Consider the following 16290-nt stretch of genomic DNA (forward strand, 5'->3'; position numbering starts at 1 on the left):
CGTCCGTTTCACCAACACTTGTCTGTAAGTGGTAACGCAGAACCAGAAATGGTTTGTGGTCGTCATCGTGGGCTGAAGCAACTTCTGCTTATCGTCTCGGACAATGTGCCAACAGGTGCCGGCTCGGCCTTCTACCTGCAGCTAACAGTTATTTTTGACTTCACGGTTTTCCCTCTGGGTCCGACTTAAAATCGAGCCCCACAGGAAACATCAAGCCTGAGGCCGATGCAGTAAGAGTCCCCAGACAGCGTGCAGCATTCCCTGCAGGCTCCCTGCATGAATGCATCAAAGCCTTTTACATTTTCAACCACGTGTTTGATAAAGGGGCTGCACTCACAGGACAGAGGTGATGAATCAGATAAATATCATCCACTGCGAACAGTGCTGGAAGCTTTCAGCACATTTTCCATCCAGATTGCACCAGACACGGTTTCATCAGCCGTGTTGGCAGAGTACTGTGAGTACTTCTACTTCCTCACCACGACAGACTGCATCATCGCTGTCTTCTCCATCGAGCTCTCTACGGTCAACGCTTTCATAAACAAAGACTGATTAAGTTCAGCAAATAGCAACATGAGAACATAAGTATCAGCAGCAAAATGTAGTAAAAGTCTTAAAAAGTACTGGATTTGTCTCTCTGACTGATAGATTATTATATATGACATCATTAGATTATTAATACTGAAGCATCAATGTGCAACTACTACTTTATACACAGTTTATATACAGAACACCACATATATCTGTGGGACAATGGGGTGATTTTTTTTGGACTTTTTCCTTTGATTTTTGGTGAGACGTTGGATCGTTTGATAATTCATTTTTTTTATTTTAAAAGCTTCTCAGATAATGTGTAAAATCTTCATCTTAAAAGAAACTACAGCTGTCAGATGAACGTGATGGAGTACAAAGTACATTATTTCTCTTTGAAGTGTAGCAGAGTGGAAGCATAAAGTAGCATACAATAGAAGTACGGTACTTATAGTACTGCTACAGAATAGATAAAAATGGATGTATATAGATATAATTAAAAACTAAAAACAACAATGAGCTACGGCACACAAAGTCCTCCTCAGTCAGTTTTCTGCTGGTGAAGACTTGATTTTTACTGCCCTCTGCTGGCTGATCTGAGGCGTCAGACAGCGTGCTCCTCTGAGGGAAAGCTCTGAACGTCCTGACCTCAGATCAGTGAGCTCGCTCTGCGCTTTCAGCTGCTACACACAGTGTTTGTGGGCCTGCACTGTTCACAGTGATGAAGAGTGTCACTGACGTCAGCTCAGAAACTAGCCATAAAAAATATTTTTACACATTTGATAGAAAAATAAAATGCTTAAAGGGCTCCAAAGAAATGTGTGAATGACCCAACAGGAACACAATCAGCAGTCGTTGGGCTTCAGCCACTTTACTGGGTTAAGAATGAACTCTGATTTTTCCTGTTTTTATGGTGTTTTTGTCAGATTTCTGCCTGTTTGAACAGATCTGGGAGCTTCTGAATATGTTTCTGCCTTTTCTATTATTGTCTGATGAAAATGTGTGTGAGTGAGGGTGGATGGTGCTCGTCTCGGAGAGTTTGGGCATCAGTTTGCACAAAGTCTGCACAAAACTATCAATACTGCTGTTTTCTGCAGAAAAAAGGAGATTGAGTCTGACTATAAGGAACATGGGACCACGGGATTTTTTTGAAAGCCAAATTATTGCATCACACCATAGAAACAGGAGCCGCGGTCGCTGCTTCAGTTCACTTTTCAACAATGACATCTTTTTTTCTGCAGACAAACTCAAACTGAGCAACACGCCATCGACACCCCGGCGTCTGAAAGGAAGCTGTTTTGAATTCACGTCTCATTTGACAGCTTTTCTATGATTAATGACTCTCCGGGCTCATGATGTGTGTGTGTGTGTGTGTGTGTGTGTGTGTGTGTTTGATGGTCTGTGACACAGGGACATGTATACGCTGATAATGGTCATGTAGCAGTGAATATGGGGCTGGCTGCGTGAAGCTTTGTGTGCTCGTGAAGTTTGTTTTCGTTCTGTTTGGGAGTGAAACGACGCGACCCTTCGTTCTGTTTGACAAAGTCAAATTCAGTAAACGGAAGCTCTCTCTCTCCATGATTAGAGCTGTTGTGGCCCGGCTCCTGAGTCCTGGCTGCCGTCCTTGTGCCCATGAAAAAGGGCCTTTACAGAGTCCCTTCTTTTAAAACACAGGGGGTGGGGGGGTGGAGGTGGGGCTTGAACATACATAAGAGGCTAAGACGGCCCGTCAGTCCAATTTGCTGCTGCTTAACCTATGCGAGGACGCTGATTGGACCTTTCCTTTCATTTAGACCCTCTTTGTCCTCTCCTGGGCTCGTTAGAGAAGAATCCCCTCGGATCTGCCCTCTTTTGGGAGAGAAACGCTGCGTCAGTGATGAGCACAGGCAGAATACTCAGAACTGAGGCTTTATCCTGGATGTCGGATGAGGACAACGTGACCGTGGGCCAGTCCCAGGGCTTGATCCTGCAGCCCGTCTGGGACTACCTCCACCAGAACCACCATGACCTCTTGCGGAGCACTCCCTTCCCAGTGTTCCTCTCCGTCACCACCTACTTCTTCCTGGTTGGTCTTTACACCGTGTTGGACCTGCTGGCTCCCACCTGGCCCTGCATTAACCGCTACAGGCTCCACCCGGACAGACCCGTCACCTGGCCTAACATCTGGACCACCCTGGGCGTCACCATCCACAACCATCTGCTTTACATCTTTCCTGCTACGGTGGCCCAGTGGCTGTGGAGGCCGCCCACCCCGCTGCCCCGCGAGGCACCCACCTTCTGGAGCTTCTCTCTGGGCATCCTGGGCTGCATGGTGGTGTTCGACTTCCAGTACTACCTGTGGCACCTGCTGCACCACCAGGTACCGTGGTTGTACCGCACCTTCCACGCCGTGCACCACCAGTACAACCAGACCTTCAGCCTCGTCACCCAGTACCTCTCCGGCTGGGAACTGTTCAGCTTGGGGTTTTGGGCCACCATAGACCCCATCCTGTTCCAGTGCCACTGCCTCACAGCCTGGGGCTTCATGGTCTTCAACATCTACGTCTCCATCGAGCAGCACTGCGGCTACGACTTCCCGTGGGCCCTCCACAACCTGGTGCCCTTTGGCCTCTGGGGCGGCGCACCCAAGCACGACGCTCACCACCAGCGACCCAGCACTAACTTCGCCCCGTTCTTCTCTCACTGGGACTGGCTGGGGGGAACCCACACGGTGCCAACTCCCTCCAGCCAGGCTGCAGCCGGAGAGCCGGACAAGATGAAATGTAGAAAAGACTAAAGAGCTCGAGTTAATCTCTCCCTGACTCTCACTCAAACCGCCTCTTTTGTACCTGCTCTTATTCCAGCACGCCTGTCCTTTGTCCCTCCTGCAGGCCGGCCTCTGTCCGTCCTGCCTCTGCTGTCTCTTTGACATCATCGTGTCCATCATCTCCCGCTGCTCGCTAACAGAACGCGGACGTTCTTCACAGCTTAGGAATCGATTATCGCTCTAACATTTCTCCAGCTGTTGATCTTTTATGTCAGTTTACTGTCAAGCTGCGGCTGTCTCAGGTCAGTTTCTGCACATTTCTAGCATGTTTTGAGCTAAGGTGAGAAATAAAAGCAGAGATTAAAACCACTTCCTTGACAGTTGTGTCTTTGTATGTCTGTAAACGGCCCTCGCTGAGTGCTTGCGGATGAAGATGGTGTGATCTGTCGGAGTGATTCCACGTACGTTCTCCCTCTCTCCCTCCTCAGCGCTGACCCTCTCGCTCGCACACATGAATAGCGGTCTTTTAGCTGCATCCCAGTATGATGCGTGGGTGCAATACTAATCTATCATCCTCCTCTCTTTGAGGCGAAAAGCTCTGACTGGGAGAGTTCTTAGTTAAACTCCCCCAAACGACGACATGTTTGTGACACAGAGTCTTCAGCCGTGATAGTGAAAATGGAATATTTTGAGGATGCGTTCACTTGCTTGATATTTCAGAGAATAAAGGGGTTAATCTTTGAAATCCAACACTGTGTTGGGCTCAGTAGAGATTACTTAACAGGTTTTTACCCTGATTTGACTTTTTGAATGGGTCAAAACTTAAAGTCGTGCAGCTGCTTTGAGACCAAATCCTAAAATAATGTGAAAATTGACCAAAATTCTGATGAAGCACAGCCCGCTTCACCTTTGCAGCAGATTTTACATTTGACCAAACGAACCAGCAGAGGTCACTGTTCCTCCCAACACCAACCAGAGCAGCAGGACCACAAACAAATCAAACAAAGACTTGGCCAGTACTTACTGTGACAGCTTGGTGTCTAGAACAAAGGACGCAGTCACTTCCCTTTGTGCAGCTGCATATCTAAAGATATCGAGCAGGACGGTGCGGTGCGGTGCGGTGCGGTGCGGTGCGGCGCGGCGCGTCACAGGTCTGAACCCCGCACTGAGACTCTGTCACTCACTTGATACTGGCAGTCAGAACTGGTTTGGCTTGTTTCTGCTGTGCAGGGATTGTTGCAACAGGTCATGCTTATTTTAGGAACACTGCACTCAGACGCATGAAGCATTCCTGTCTGTGTGTCTTTGTCAGAAGTGTTGGGATCTTAAGCCTCAATTAAATAAAGGCTTTATTTCTATATTTATTGATGGGAGTGGATCAAAGATAATCCACAAAGTTCGAGTTCAGTGATTTCCTGTCAAACGAGGAGCTTCTGAAGCTCGTGTTTGGTTTGAATAACTGCGATTTGCTCTAAATTCAAGCAGCGAACCCTTTAAGCTCTGTGCCCGTGCAAACCTCGCATGACTGTTTCATGTTCTCGCACCTCACCACATGTCAGGTGTCGTGGTTACAGGGTTGCTGCAACTGACGGGAACCTTAAAGCATAAAGTACATGTTGCAATGTGGAAATAAGCTGAAGCCAACAAAGAATAGTTCCTATTCTTGTCACACTAACACTCTGAGTGTGTGTACACTTGCATCACACATTAAGTAATCTGCATTTCATTCCCGCTCTGTCATTCATGTTCATGCACAACAGAGAACGTCACATAATTCATCATGTAACTCTCAGAGTAACAAATGATTTCCCAACTTCCACAAATCAAAACCAGCCTCAGTAAACGACCTTCAGCTCTTCCTTTGTGTCACTTACATACGCCACCTTAAATGAATGCAAACCCCTCTCCTGCTGGTATTTCATCAACGGCCTTTAAAATCAAAGATTTCCTCAGAAACAATCACACATGTTGATTTCTGAACATTTTCTCGGGTCACACTGTGGGACTGACTAATGCTTGAAGCAGCGGCGTAGATGCCACATGTCCGGGGAGTGACTCCGTCCTCAACGTGTGAAAAGAAGGTATTCTGCTGCAGAGTGCTGACAAAAGGGTAATATGACACTCCACAACAATCATTTACCTCTTTAAACGGCCTGCAGCGCTGCCCGACCGCTCACCAAACAGGAATTCACCAGCATTCACAGTGCGTGTTTACATGGGGGAGGGCGATGGCTGGTTGGGTGGGGTTATCAGTTCACATGCTCCTTATCTCGAGACAGAACAAGCATTCACTCCGGATCACAGGTTGCCTTTGTCTGCAGCGTATTGTCTGTTAGAACAAGTGTTTTACAAAGCTGGAGGTTTTAATGAGCTTAAAAAACGAAATAGATCAAATAAATGAGAAAGTGGCTTCAGTGTTTCATCTACAGGTGAAACTGCAGCGGGAGGACGAGCTGCTCAGGACGTCATCTCAACATGTCTCATCACGCTCTCAAAGCGTCCTCTGTGACACACTTCATTTCTGTCTGCTTCTTCAGAAACCCGATCATCAGCTGAGCGAATATACATTAAAACACTCCCATGAATCAAAAAAGCTCCGTACACTTTGACAATAAAAACTAGGAAAGCACATTCCATGAATTCCTAAAAGTTCCACCCGGCGTGGAGGCTGATTCACGAGCGTCTCCGGCCGCACGATGAAAACAAGACCAGTGACTCAGGAATTCAATCGTTTACGCAACATCAAGTTTCACAGAAACCGCGTCCTGTTGTTTTAGCATTTATTAAAAGACTAGATAATAATCCAAAGTCAAAGTAAGTTAAAACTTCAGCACAGATGGATGAAAACAAAAAGGAGAAACAGGCATGATTATTAAATAGACCTAAAGCTGCGATGGCACCTTCATCTTTCCACATCCGCTCTGCTTCCTCTGAGCACGTGAAAACACACAGGTCGCTCTTCAGTGCAGCGAACTGGTCAGTCAAAATATTGGGAAGTGGTCAGTCAAAATATTGGGAAGAGACATTTTGTTCCTAAACATCAGTCTTTAACAGGCTTTCTCTGCATTTATATATAAGCAACTAAAATATGTGTTCAGGTTTCACATTATTGCAGTTCAGAGTGACGTCACGAACATCTTCCAGTGTACTCTGCCCACATCGCAGACCGTCGTCTTCACATTTAATGTCCATCTTTGGTTCTGATGCGTTGAGGTTACCCGGTTAAGAGCGCTGCGGCTGTCAGCACAGAGTACAAGCACAGGCAGGCGTGAGATATCCCATCAGCCCCTCTTTCCTCTGGCTAACAGCTGCTGCTCTGCGTGTTCCCGCTGTCCGACATGTACGACTTGCTCTTCCTGGAGTATTTCATGGAGCTGAACGAGACCCTCATCCTCTCCACGGTCCTGCTGCTGCGGCACAGCAGAGTGTTCTTCACGTGGTTTCTGAAGTCCTCCGACACAAAGTAGTAGATAAACGGGTCCAGGCAGCTGTTGAGGCTGGCCAGGCACAAGGTGGAGATGTAGAAGCTGTAGCCATTATTCACCACTCCGTCCTTCAGTAGAGAGTAATGCAGCACCAGCATGATGTTACTGGGGATGAAACACACCGCGAACGTCACCAGGACGGTCACGATCAGCACCACGGCCCTCTGCCGGTTCTTTCCTGCCGAGCTGTCGTCCATGCTGTTCCCCAGAGCCCTGAGGAGCAGGACGTAGGCCACGGCGATCACCAGGCACGGGACGAGGAACACAACCATGCCCATGAAGATGAAGTAGTAGTAGGGGAGCTGGACGGACGGGAAAGGGTTCAGGGCGTCCCGGATGACGCTGACATCGTGGCAGGTGGTGATGTTGGGGTCTTTGAGCTTGGCGGTGTGGTCGTACAGGTACAGCGGCGTGGTGGTGAGCCAGATGAACGCCCAGACGGCCACGCAGACGCCGACGGCCACTCTGTTGTTCTTCCTCTGGTGGGACAGCGGGTGAGCCACGACCCAGTACCTCTGCACGCTGAGGCAGCAGATGAACAGCACGGAGCAGTACATGTTCCCGTAGAAGAACGCCACCAGCACTTTGCACAGCCCCTCGCCGTAGATCCAGTTGTTGCCGTTGAAATGGTAGGAAATTTTTAGGGGCGTCCAGATGACGAACAGCAGGTCGGCCAGAGCCAGGTTGGCCATGTAGATGGTCGACGGGTGCTTCTTCTTCGTCCTGAAGAGGAACACCCAGATGGCCATGCCGTTGGCGGGGAGGCCCACCGCAAACACGATGATGTAGACGATGGGGATGAAGACTGTGGTGAGGCTGCTCTTCAGGGTGTCGGACGTGGCCTCGTCCACGACGACTCGTCCTGAATCCTCGGGGTCCTCAAACCCGATGAACCCCCGTCCTTTACCTGACAGAATAAGACCGAGTTAAACACATCAGGGCTGAAATGACTCATGAGCCAACTGGCAAAACATAGATGATCTACTTTGATCATCAATTCATCGTTTACGTCATTCGTCAAACAGAAATGTTGAACTTTTCCTGAGAATTCGCTGGTTTACATCGAGATAAACTGGGTTTGATGGGTTCAGCTGTTTGGACAGAAGTCATCTCTGGGATGAGCAGCTTCATTATTTTTGACACTTTTTAGGCTAAAAGATAAATTATTGACAGATAAGCCCAAATACAAAAAGCATAAAAACAATGAACTTTAAGAGCATCTAATAAAATACATCTAAAGGGAAATAAGCCTTTTTCATTTATATCTGTCCTTACACAAAACGTGTTGCTGTTGTTAATCATTTTCTTTTTTAAACTTTTTGAAAGTTAATTTTTAAAAGTTTGATTAGGTTAGATACGCCTACATTTCCCAGCAGCCCTGTGTGTTTGGGAGCTGGCCACAACTCAAAGTCAGAAATAGCAAAGATCGTCTGTACTGATGATAACACGCTTTGAATTATCCACCTTCATACTTCAGGTGTGTATTAATGTACTCTCCGGCTCGGTGACTGTCTCACCGGCTCGGTGTGCAGGTGAGCTGCTCTCTGACACTGTTAACTCAGACAGGAAGTTCCGACCTTACCTGAAGCATGTGAGTCAGAAATCCAGCAGAAAACAAACAGAAGCGTCAAAAAGCGCGTAGAATCCATGTCGGCGTACTTTAGACCCTCTCCGCTTCACGTCGCTTTTATTATCTCCCACAAACACACTGAAGACACGGACGGCGGCTCAGACCTCCGAGGACACACCCCGAGACTACCTGCGTGTGCGGACGTCACCTGAGCCCCGCCCAGTTTCTACGGCCGAGGTCCCCGCGAGCGCAACGAGTCCAGGAAGAGGAGACACAAACAAACAAACAAATAAACAAACGAAGTCCAGCAGAGGAGAGACTGATCTGTTTCAAAGCCAGAACTCATGAAACGCTTTTCTGCTAAACTTTCAGCTGAGGTCTCCTCACAGGTGGACAAAGGTTACCTGTATTTATAGACACAGCCAGAGACCTTGCACCACACCTCCACCCACTGACGGCGCTCCAGCTGAATGTAGGTTACAGTGTTGGTTTCTGTGGTCAGTGTGTCATTCTGGACTTGAAACAAAGGTTTCTTTTATAATCCAGCCGCTGGTTTTATATGAATTTCACATCCACACTGTAAAAAATGACGTGTTGTGTTTTCAATGTCAATGACAGACAGATTATTTTGAAAAATCTGAATTCCCTCAAACCGAAGGTGACATCCTCAAATGTCCCACCACGAGTCCAAAAGTCAAATTCATCTGTTATATAATCTGAAAAATGATTAAAACTCTGATTCCAAAACAGTCTGGACGCTGTGTCAAACAAATAAAACAGAACGTGGAAACCTGCAAATCTTTTTTTAACATCTGCTCACCTGAAAACAGCTCAGTCAACAGATTTCATGTTCTTCCTCATCAGCTTCACTGATGTCTGTAAATATCTCTTATTGTGACTCTGAAGCAGCGACACAGGCTGAAAGATGTGGAACGCTCCAGAAACACCTGTTTGGATCATTCCACAGGTAAACAGGTGAGAGGATCATGATTGGATAGAAAAGGGGCAACTTTAATACAACCAACCAAAACAGTGACTGTGACTTGGTCCTGAAGGTCTGACAGAAGCCAAAACGAACCTCCTCAGGCCTCTGATGTCATTTCAATGGAAGGATTTTTACACTGAGAGTTTTCTATTTTACTGGAAGACGTGAAAAATCATTTTCACAGAGCAGATCATTTACAGCCGACGTTAAATACGACGATCATTTCACGAAGAGTCTGACCTTCAGCTGCCTGCCGACACTGAAGCCACAGGAAACAACCAAACACGGGCTTCCTGCAGGCGTCACCAAGTTAAACTTCAGAGCACAGAGAACAGTCTGATAGCTGTTAATCATACTGACCGAAGTGAGGAGGCACAGACACTGCCGACAGCAGGAAACAGGAAAGAGGAGTCGACTTTTAAAACCCTCACAAACCTTTTCCCAACACGTTTGCAGACGTTTAGAAACCTGGAGGGAGGACAGATTTCCACGGGCTTTTATTTTTATTGACAAACATAAAAACGTACAAACGATGACTTCAAAAACACAAACATAACCATAAAAAGTGTGTCGTCACTTTAGGACTCGGAGCCTTCTGGAACTTTGAAACAGTGAGAAAGAATTCACGTCAACAACGTGACAGACAGCGTCATTCACAACCCGGAGACATCGGGTCAAGCAAAGTGCCTTCAATAAAATGGTTTCATTTACAAAATAAAAACAGTCACTTCAGACAGCTCGGAGCGGCTGCAGGTCTCCACACAGCAGAATTAAAAAAGAAATCCAGCTCCACGTTCTACCTGAGCACGAGTCTCAGACCAGGACCAGGACCAGGACCCGGCGGCGCTCTAGCACTCGGTGCTCTGCGTGTTCCCCGAGTCGGACGTGTACGTGTTGCTCCTCTTGGAGTACTTGAGAGCGCTGAAGGACACCCTCATCCTCTCCACCGTCCTCTCGCTCCTGCAGAGGAAGGTGTTCTTCACGTGCTCCCTGAAGTCCTCGGAGATGAAGTAGTAAACGAACGGGTCGAAGCAGCTGTTGAGGCTGGCCAGGCACAGGGTGGTGATGTAGAAGCCGTACAAGCTGTTGTCAGAGTCGCCCAGGAGGAGGCTGTAGTGCACCAGCAGCATGATGTTACTGGGGGTGAAGCACACCAGAAACATCACCAGCACGGTGACGATCAGGACCACGGCCTTCCGCCGCCTCTTGGCGATGGTCGGATCCGCCATGCTGCTCCTGAGCGCCTTGAGCATGAGGACGTAGGAGATGATGCACACGACGGTGGGAATGACAAACCCCACAATCCCCATGGTCAGGAAGTAGCCTGCGGCCGTCTTCTTCTGGCTGGGCTTGGTGATGTCGTGGCAGGTGCGGATCTTCAGGTCTGACTCGTAGACCTCCTGGTCGTACAGGTAGAGGGGGATCGTGATGAGCCAGACCGCCACCCAGACCGTGACGGAGACGGCGACGGCCACGCAGCTGTCTCTCTGCTGCTGGCCGAGCGGGTGCACCACGGCCCAGTAGCGCTGGACGCTGATGCAGGTGATGAAGGAGATGGAGCAGTACATGTTCCCGTAGAAGAACGCCACCAGCACTTTGCACAGCCCCTCCCCGTAGATCCAGTCGTTCCCGTTGAAGTGGTACGCTATTTTCAAGGGGACCCAGATGACGAAGAGCAGGTCAGCCAGAGCCAAGTTGGCCATGTAGATGGACGACGGGTGCTTCTTCTTGGTCCGGAACAGGAACACCCAGATGGCTATGGCGTTGGCGGGGAGGCCCACGACGAACACGATGATGTAAACGATCGGGAGGAAGACCGTGGTGAGACGACTGGTCAGGACCTCTCGGCCTCGAGGGCTGACCCGCACCCCATCGCTGGTCTCTGTGGAAGGGAAGCCCCTCGCTTCTGGCCCACATCACCACATGGAAACATGGAAAGCAGAAGTGCGACAGGTTCAGAGGCAGGAAGACAGAAGAGACACGAAAATCACCTGCTACTGAAGCACTGTGATCAGGCCTTCCAGCTGGAATCACCTGGATCACAACGAACCGCTTACATAAACTTTATTACTCAGAGTGAAACTCCTACAGACCAGGACCAAAACACCGAGCACAGCGTAGCAGAAACGCACTTCTGGATCTGAACTCTACCTGAGCTGAGTGTTCAGCCCGTTCAGACAGGTGGAAACAAACAGGAGGAATCTTACCGTCCTGCGACAGGGAAGTCTGGACGCAGCACAGAAGGAGGAAGAGCTGAAAGCACCGCGAGCTCCGAGTCATGACTGCCAGCACGGAGCACAAACAGTATGGAGGAACATCCGCGGGTGTGGCGCCTCGTCTCTGTCCCACAGCCATGCCCTCCTCACATAGCTGCCTTTACACCTTCGTGATGTCACCCGGTCAGGTGACCGCGCGGAGCATGCAGGGACACGCCTCAGGTGGATGGCGCGCGGTGTGAGCGCTTCCTTCGCGCGCGGGCACCTGGAGGTGACGCTTCTCCTCACCTGCAGGAACACGAGCTCTCAGCCTGGTTATCAGTGAAAGCTGCAGGAGCAGAAATAACCGATGATATCTGACAGTAACCAGTACTGCACTTAAGCGTGTCTTTGAGGTACTTGTACTTCACTTCGTGCAGCCGCGTACTCACTACACGCACTTCAGTACGGCTCTTCTGTGAAGCGGCAGACGCAGAGCTGCCGTAAACAGGAACCACAGGTACGCAAACACTGCGCCTGTTTACTGGAATAATGACCATTCAAATGTCAGTTTGAGCTTGTTTCCCTCTGAGCGCTGTGACCTGAAGAAGAATGCAGAAGACAAACTGCCGCACACCTGCGCGCGCGGATGTGAAGTGATGAGAAGTTCTTCCTAAACCACCTGCGATCACACGAGCTGCTTCAAAGGCTTCATCTTCATCTTCATCTTCGTCCTTCACCAGCAGAAGCTCTGCAGCCTGACAGCAGGTCGTTCTGCCACATAAAGACAAGAAAATGTCTGCTTCCTAATAATAACCAGGACAACAAAATCAACCACGTTTTCTCCTTCTGACCTTAATAAAATGCAAAGTGTTGAAATTAATTTGCAGACAAAACATGAAAAACATTTTTATTTCACCACCAAATCAGGAAATGAATGTTGTACATATTCATTCATTCAGTGACTCTACTTCCTGTATATTTGAGCAAATTTGATCAAAAACCAGCTCAGACCAGTTTGACCAGTTTATGTGTTTTCAGTTCTGCTGATAGACTTATCTTTAAAATAAGTCAAAGCAACAATTCTGATAATCAGTTGATCATTTGAGTTATTTTTGAAAGCAAAAGTTACGACATTCTCAGGTTTTTTCTCTGGTTTCTGCAATAAAATGAGCAAATTATTAATTGAATATATTTGGATTTTGCATTTGAAGATGTGCTCTCAGTAAAACAGTACAGAGGAGGCTGACTCCATCCTACAGGTTACCTTTTATTAACAGTGCATCAGCGCCACCTGCTGGAGAAGCTGAACAATGGCGTAAAAAGAGTGACACATAAAGTACTTCACATTTCCAACCAGCAGAGGGCAGCATGGAATAAACTGGGATGTTTGTTCAGCATGTTACTGGCATCTTTACAACAGCATCACAATGACATGAAAACATGTTTATCACAGACCAAAGCGGTAAAAACGAACAAAGTAACATAGAAGTGCTTTAAAAATGAGCTTTACGGCAAACTTATATACAGACAGAATGAAGAAGAACTGTTTCCTCCACTAAATGTAAAACACACAGGTTCAAATGCAGCTTATAGACTCATGTAACACACAGTGCAAGAATAAAAGCTTTTCACAGCGTCCACTGAAGCGTCCGTGAGGCACATTCTTATCTGGTCTCAGCTTCCGTCCATTGTTCCTTCACTTCATTCATCAGTCCAAAGGCACGTCGGCCAGCTTTTTCGACTGTTGGCCTTCGCTCTAATCGTGAGAGAAAACAGGCTGTGCTCTTCATCTGCCGTCACTGACAAAACATTTCTGCTGTTTCCTGACGTTGAAGTCGCTGATGGACGCCTGCTGAGCCCGTCACACCAGCAGCTTCGTGTACTGGCTGTTCAGGCTCTTCTGGAAAGAGTCCGCGTTGGTGACGGAGGAGTTGATTCTGGAGCTTTCTGTCTGACGGGGTCTCTGAATGGCTCTGCTGCTGCAGGACGAGTGGCTGCTGCTCTGGCCCTCTGGAACCTTGTCACACCTCAGCGCGCTGGACAGCTGCTTCTGACACTGGGACGACCCGAAGTAGTAGACCAGAGGGTCCAGGAGGCAGTTCAGACTCCCCAAGCACAAAAACACCAGGTAGGCCGCGTAGGAGCCGTCAGGGGCCTCCTGGCTGCTCGCCATCCCCTCGGTGAACTGCAGGTAGTGGGCCAGAAGCAGACAGTTGGTGGGGGTGAAACACAGCACAAACATCACCAGCACCGTTAAAGCCATCACCACTGCTCTTGTTCTTCTGCGCGAGCGTCCTGGGACCCCCCGCGGGACCCTGCTCAGAGACCAGATCACCCGAGTGTAGGACACCACGGTGACGAGCAGAGGCAGGAAGAAGAGGGCGCAGCAGAGGGTGATGAAGTAGTACTTGTAGTGCCTGATCAGCACGTGCGAGGACTGGACATCGTGGCAGGTGGTGATGTTCAGCTCTCTGAGGTGGGCGGTCTGTTCGGAGAGGACGAGCGGCACCGAGCCGGCCAAGGACAGAATCCACATGGCCATGCAGGCTATGATGGTGTTCCGCGGCCGTCTCCAAGCCAGGGAGTCGATGGGGTAGACCACGGCGAGAAGCCGGTCCACGCTGATGCAAGCTATGAGGAGCACCGAGCAGTACATGTTCCAGTAAAAGGCCGCGGTGACCACACGGCACATGAGCTCGCCGAAAACCCAGTTGTTGCCAGCAAAGTGGTAGGAGATCTTGAGGGGGAGCAGCAGGGCGAAGAGCAGGTCGGCACAGGCCAGGTTCAGCATGTAGATCGCCGCCGGCTTCTTGGGCCGGATCCTCCGAGCGAAGGCCGCCACGGCACAGACGTTGATCGGCACGCTGATGAGGCAGACCAGCGTGTAGAAGGACGGGATGAGGATGGTGGACACGGGGCCCGTCAGGAAGAGCAGCGCCTCCTCTGAGATCCACGGCCTGATGGAGGGGGTCACGTGACGCACCCGGACACCTCCAGAACGATTGGAGAGGACATCATCGTCTGTGTAAAGTCCGTCCACGTTGATCGGTTCAACTGTGACTGAAGAGTGGAAACGGGAAAAGGTCCTCAACAGGCTGCCTGGAGACAGAAGAACGAGTCAGAGCCGAGACGCAGTGTGGACAGGTGAACAGGTGAGACGATGATCAGCACATTCATCAATAATGATTACTCCTAGAAATCTGGGCCGTGGACTTTTGGTTGGACAAAAGACATTTGAAGACTTAACCATGGGCTGTGGAAGCTGTGACGGGAGTTCTTCCTCATTTCCTCAAATACAACACAATTCATTGAAATCCTTCACTCAGTTTCTGAAGACAATCATCATTATTGATTAGTTTCATCATCAATTAATCTGCTGACCATCATTTTAATCCAAAGAAGTTCAATTCACTGCAATCTGCCACAAAAAGTCCTCAAATTCAACAAGTTCAGACCACAGGAAGTCTGATGTTTCACTGTTTCTTCTGGACAAATGACAGAAAGTTCATCATCAGGATATTTGCTGAATGCTTTTCAGTCGATCGAATATCGATAATCAATCAGCTCTCTTCAGCGCGCTTATATCACATACATTCACATAATGTTAAATTATGTCCCATCAAACTTTCTCTGCCGTATGTGCAGTAATAGAAGGACAGTTGGACAGTCTGAAGTCTTCTTACCGTTTTTGGGTGCAACGCAGGCAGCGCGCGCGCACATCACGACCAGCAGCAGAGTTTTTGGACTCACTGAAAACATTTTGGTGAAATGAGACAAAACCAGGAGAGAAGAGACGCCCGAAGTGTCCTCAGTCCGCCTGTCCGCCGCAGTGTCCGTGGTCCTTCTGCTGCGGATCATCCGCTGGACGTCCAGATGAGTGTCCGCCCACCGCCCAGCGTCCGCCAATCAGCAGCGGCGCGCGAGCAGCGAGGAATTCCTTTCGTCTGATGTCACCTTCCCGTCACCCCGCAACAGCCAGGTCCAGTCTGTGACTGAAACTGGCAAAAGAAGGCGTCTGTGTGTCCTGAAAGCAGACATGTAGAAGTAAACGGACTGAGTAAAAGTACAACGAAATACACATGAAGCACCCACAGAGAAAGTACTCATTTCAGAATATAGTAGATTATGAAATGGGATTAGAAAACTGTTCATCAGTTTAAAGCTGGTAAACCTGGAGCTCATGTTTGCTTCATGTACTGCCAGGCAGGTTGTAAATTTACTCCCACAGGATCAATGAACATGATGATTTTCATCATGATGTTTGATGTTTAGTCATAAAAAATGACTTAACACTGAACAGAGGTGTGAGTTTACCTGTGTGGGGCCTCACAGGTAATAACTAAAAGCGGACGTTTGTGCCTGTAGGTCGTATCTGAGCTCCAGTGGCGGACGTGAAGAGAGGCCACAGCGGCCTGATGTGGTTTCTGCACACGGCTCGGCTCATTGGTTAAAACAGGAGTGAAGTCAAATACACCAGTTTGATGAAGACACAAACATTTTCAACGCTCTGAATGTCTGAGACATTCACGCTGTCGGTGTCCCAGACTGAGCTGAAGTGCACTGACAGTTTCTGTGGTCTCTCATTACTTTTTTTGGACATAAAAATAACCACCGGCGCATCCTCGGGGATGTACAGATTGGAGATAAACACTGCAGTCATCTGAAGTGCTTCCTCTGTTTACAGCAGCAGATAGAAGTCACATCAGATAAACAGTCGAAAACAGATGATGATTACGTCTCTTACAGAGTGTTTTCTGGAAGGTGAGCGTCGGCCT

General features: G+C 48.7%; 4 protein-coding genes across 5 annotated transcripts; 1 reads left to right on the plus strand and 3 right to left on the minus strand.

Moving 5' to 3' along the window:
* The first annotated feature begins 2396 nt into the window (after positions 1-2396).
* On the plus strand, positions 2397-3626 carry ch25hl2 (cholesterol 25-hydroxylase like 2). The gene has a single exon (XM_070988862.1). It carries the CDS (start codon positions 2408-2410, stop codon positions 3305-3307), a length of 900 nt encoding a protein of 299 aa, XP_070844963.1. The 5' UTR covers positions 2397-2407; the 3' UTR covers positions 3308-3626.
* Positions 3627-6511: 2885 nt separating this feature from the next.
* Positions 6512-8481, minus strand: f2rl1.2 (coagulation factor II (thrombin) receptor-like 1, tandem duplicate 2). Its single transcript, XM_070989166.1, has 2 exons — positions 8345-8481; positions 6512-7669 (listed from the first exon to the last, which is right to left on the minus strand). Exons 1-2 carry the CDS (start codon positions 8409-8411, stop codon positions 6579-6581), a joined length of 1158 nt encoding a protein of 385 aa, XP_070845267.1. The 5' UTR covers positions 8412-8481; the 3' UTR covers positions 6512-6578.
* A 1666-nt stretch (positions 8482-10147) lies between these two features.
* On the minus strand, positions 10148-11634 carry f2rl1.1 (coagulation factor II (thrombin) receptor-like 1, tandem duplicate 1). Of its 2 annotated transcripts, none has more exons than XM_070989180.1 (2): positions 11525-11634; positions 10148-11220 (listed from the first exon to the last, which is right to left on the minus strand). In XM_070989180.1, the coding sequence occupies exons 1-2, from the start codon at positions 11595-11597 to the stop codon at positions 10166-10168; spliced, it is 1128 nt and encodes a 375-aa protein (XP_070845281.1). In that variant the 5' UTR covers positions 11598-11634; the 3' UTR covers positions 10148-10165. The 2 variants fall into 2 exon arrangements, with proteins under 2 accessions (XP_070845281.1, XP_070845280.1); XM_070989179.1 differs by having other exon boundaries at positions 10148-11223.
* A 764-nt stretch (positions 11635-12398) lies between these two features.
* LOC139349081 (proteinase-activated receptor 1-like) lies at positions 12399-15358 on the minus strand. The gene is made up of 2 exons (XM_070989569.1): positions 15199-15358; positions 12399-14614 (listed from the first exon to the last, which is right to left on the minus strand). Exons 1-2 carry the CDS (start codon positions 15272-15274, stop codon positions 13377-13379), a joined length of 1314 nt encoding a protein of 437 aa, XP_070845670.1. The 5' UTR covers positions 15275-15358; the 3' UTR covers positions 12399-13376.
* Positions 15359-16290: the final 932 nt, after the last annotated feature.

Source organism: Chaetodon trifascialis, chromosome 20 (assembly GCF_039877785.1).
Source record: "Chaetodon trifascialis isolate fChaTrf1 chromosome 20, fChaTrf1.hap1, whole genome shotgun sequence".
Classification (NCBI taxonomy): Eukaryota; Metazoa; Chordata; class Actinopteri; order Chaetodontiformes; family Chaetodontidae; genus Chaetodon; species Chaetodon trifascialis.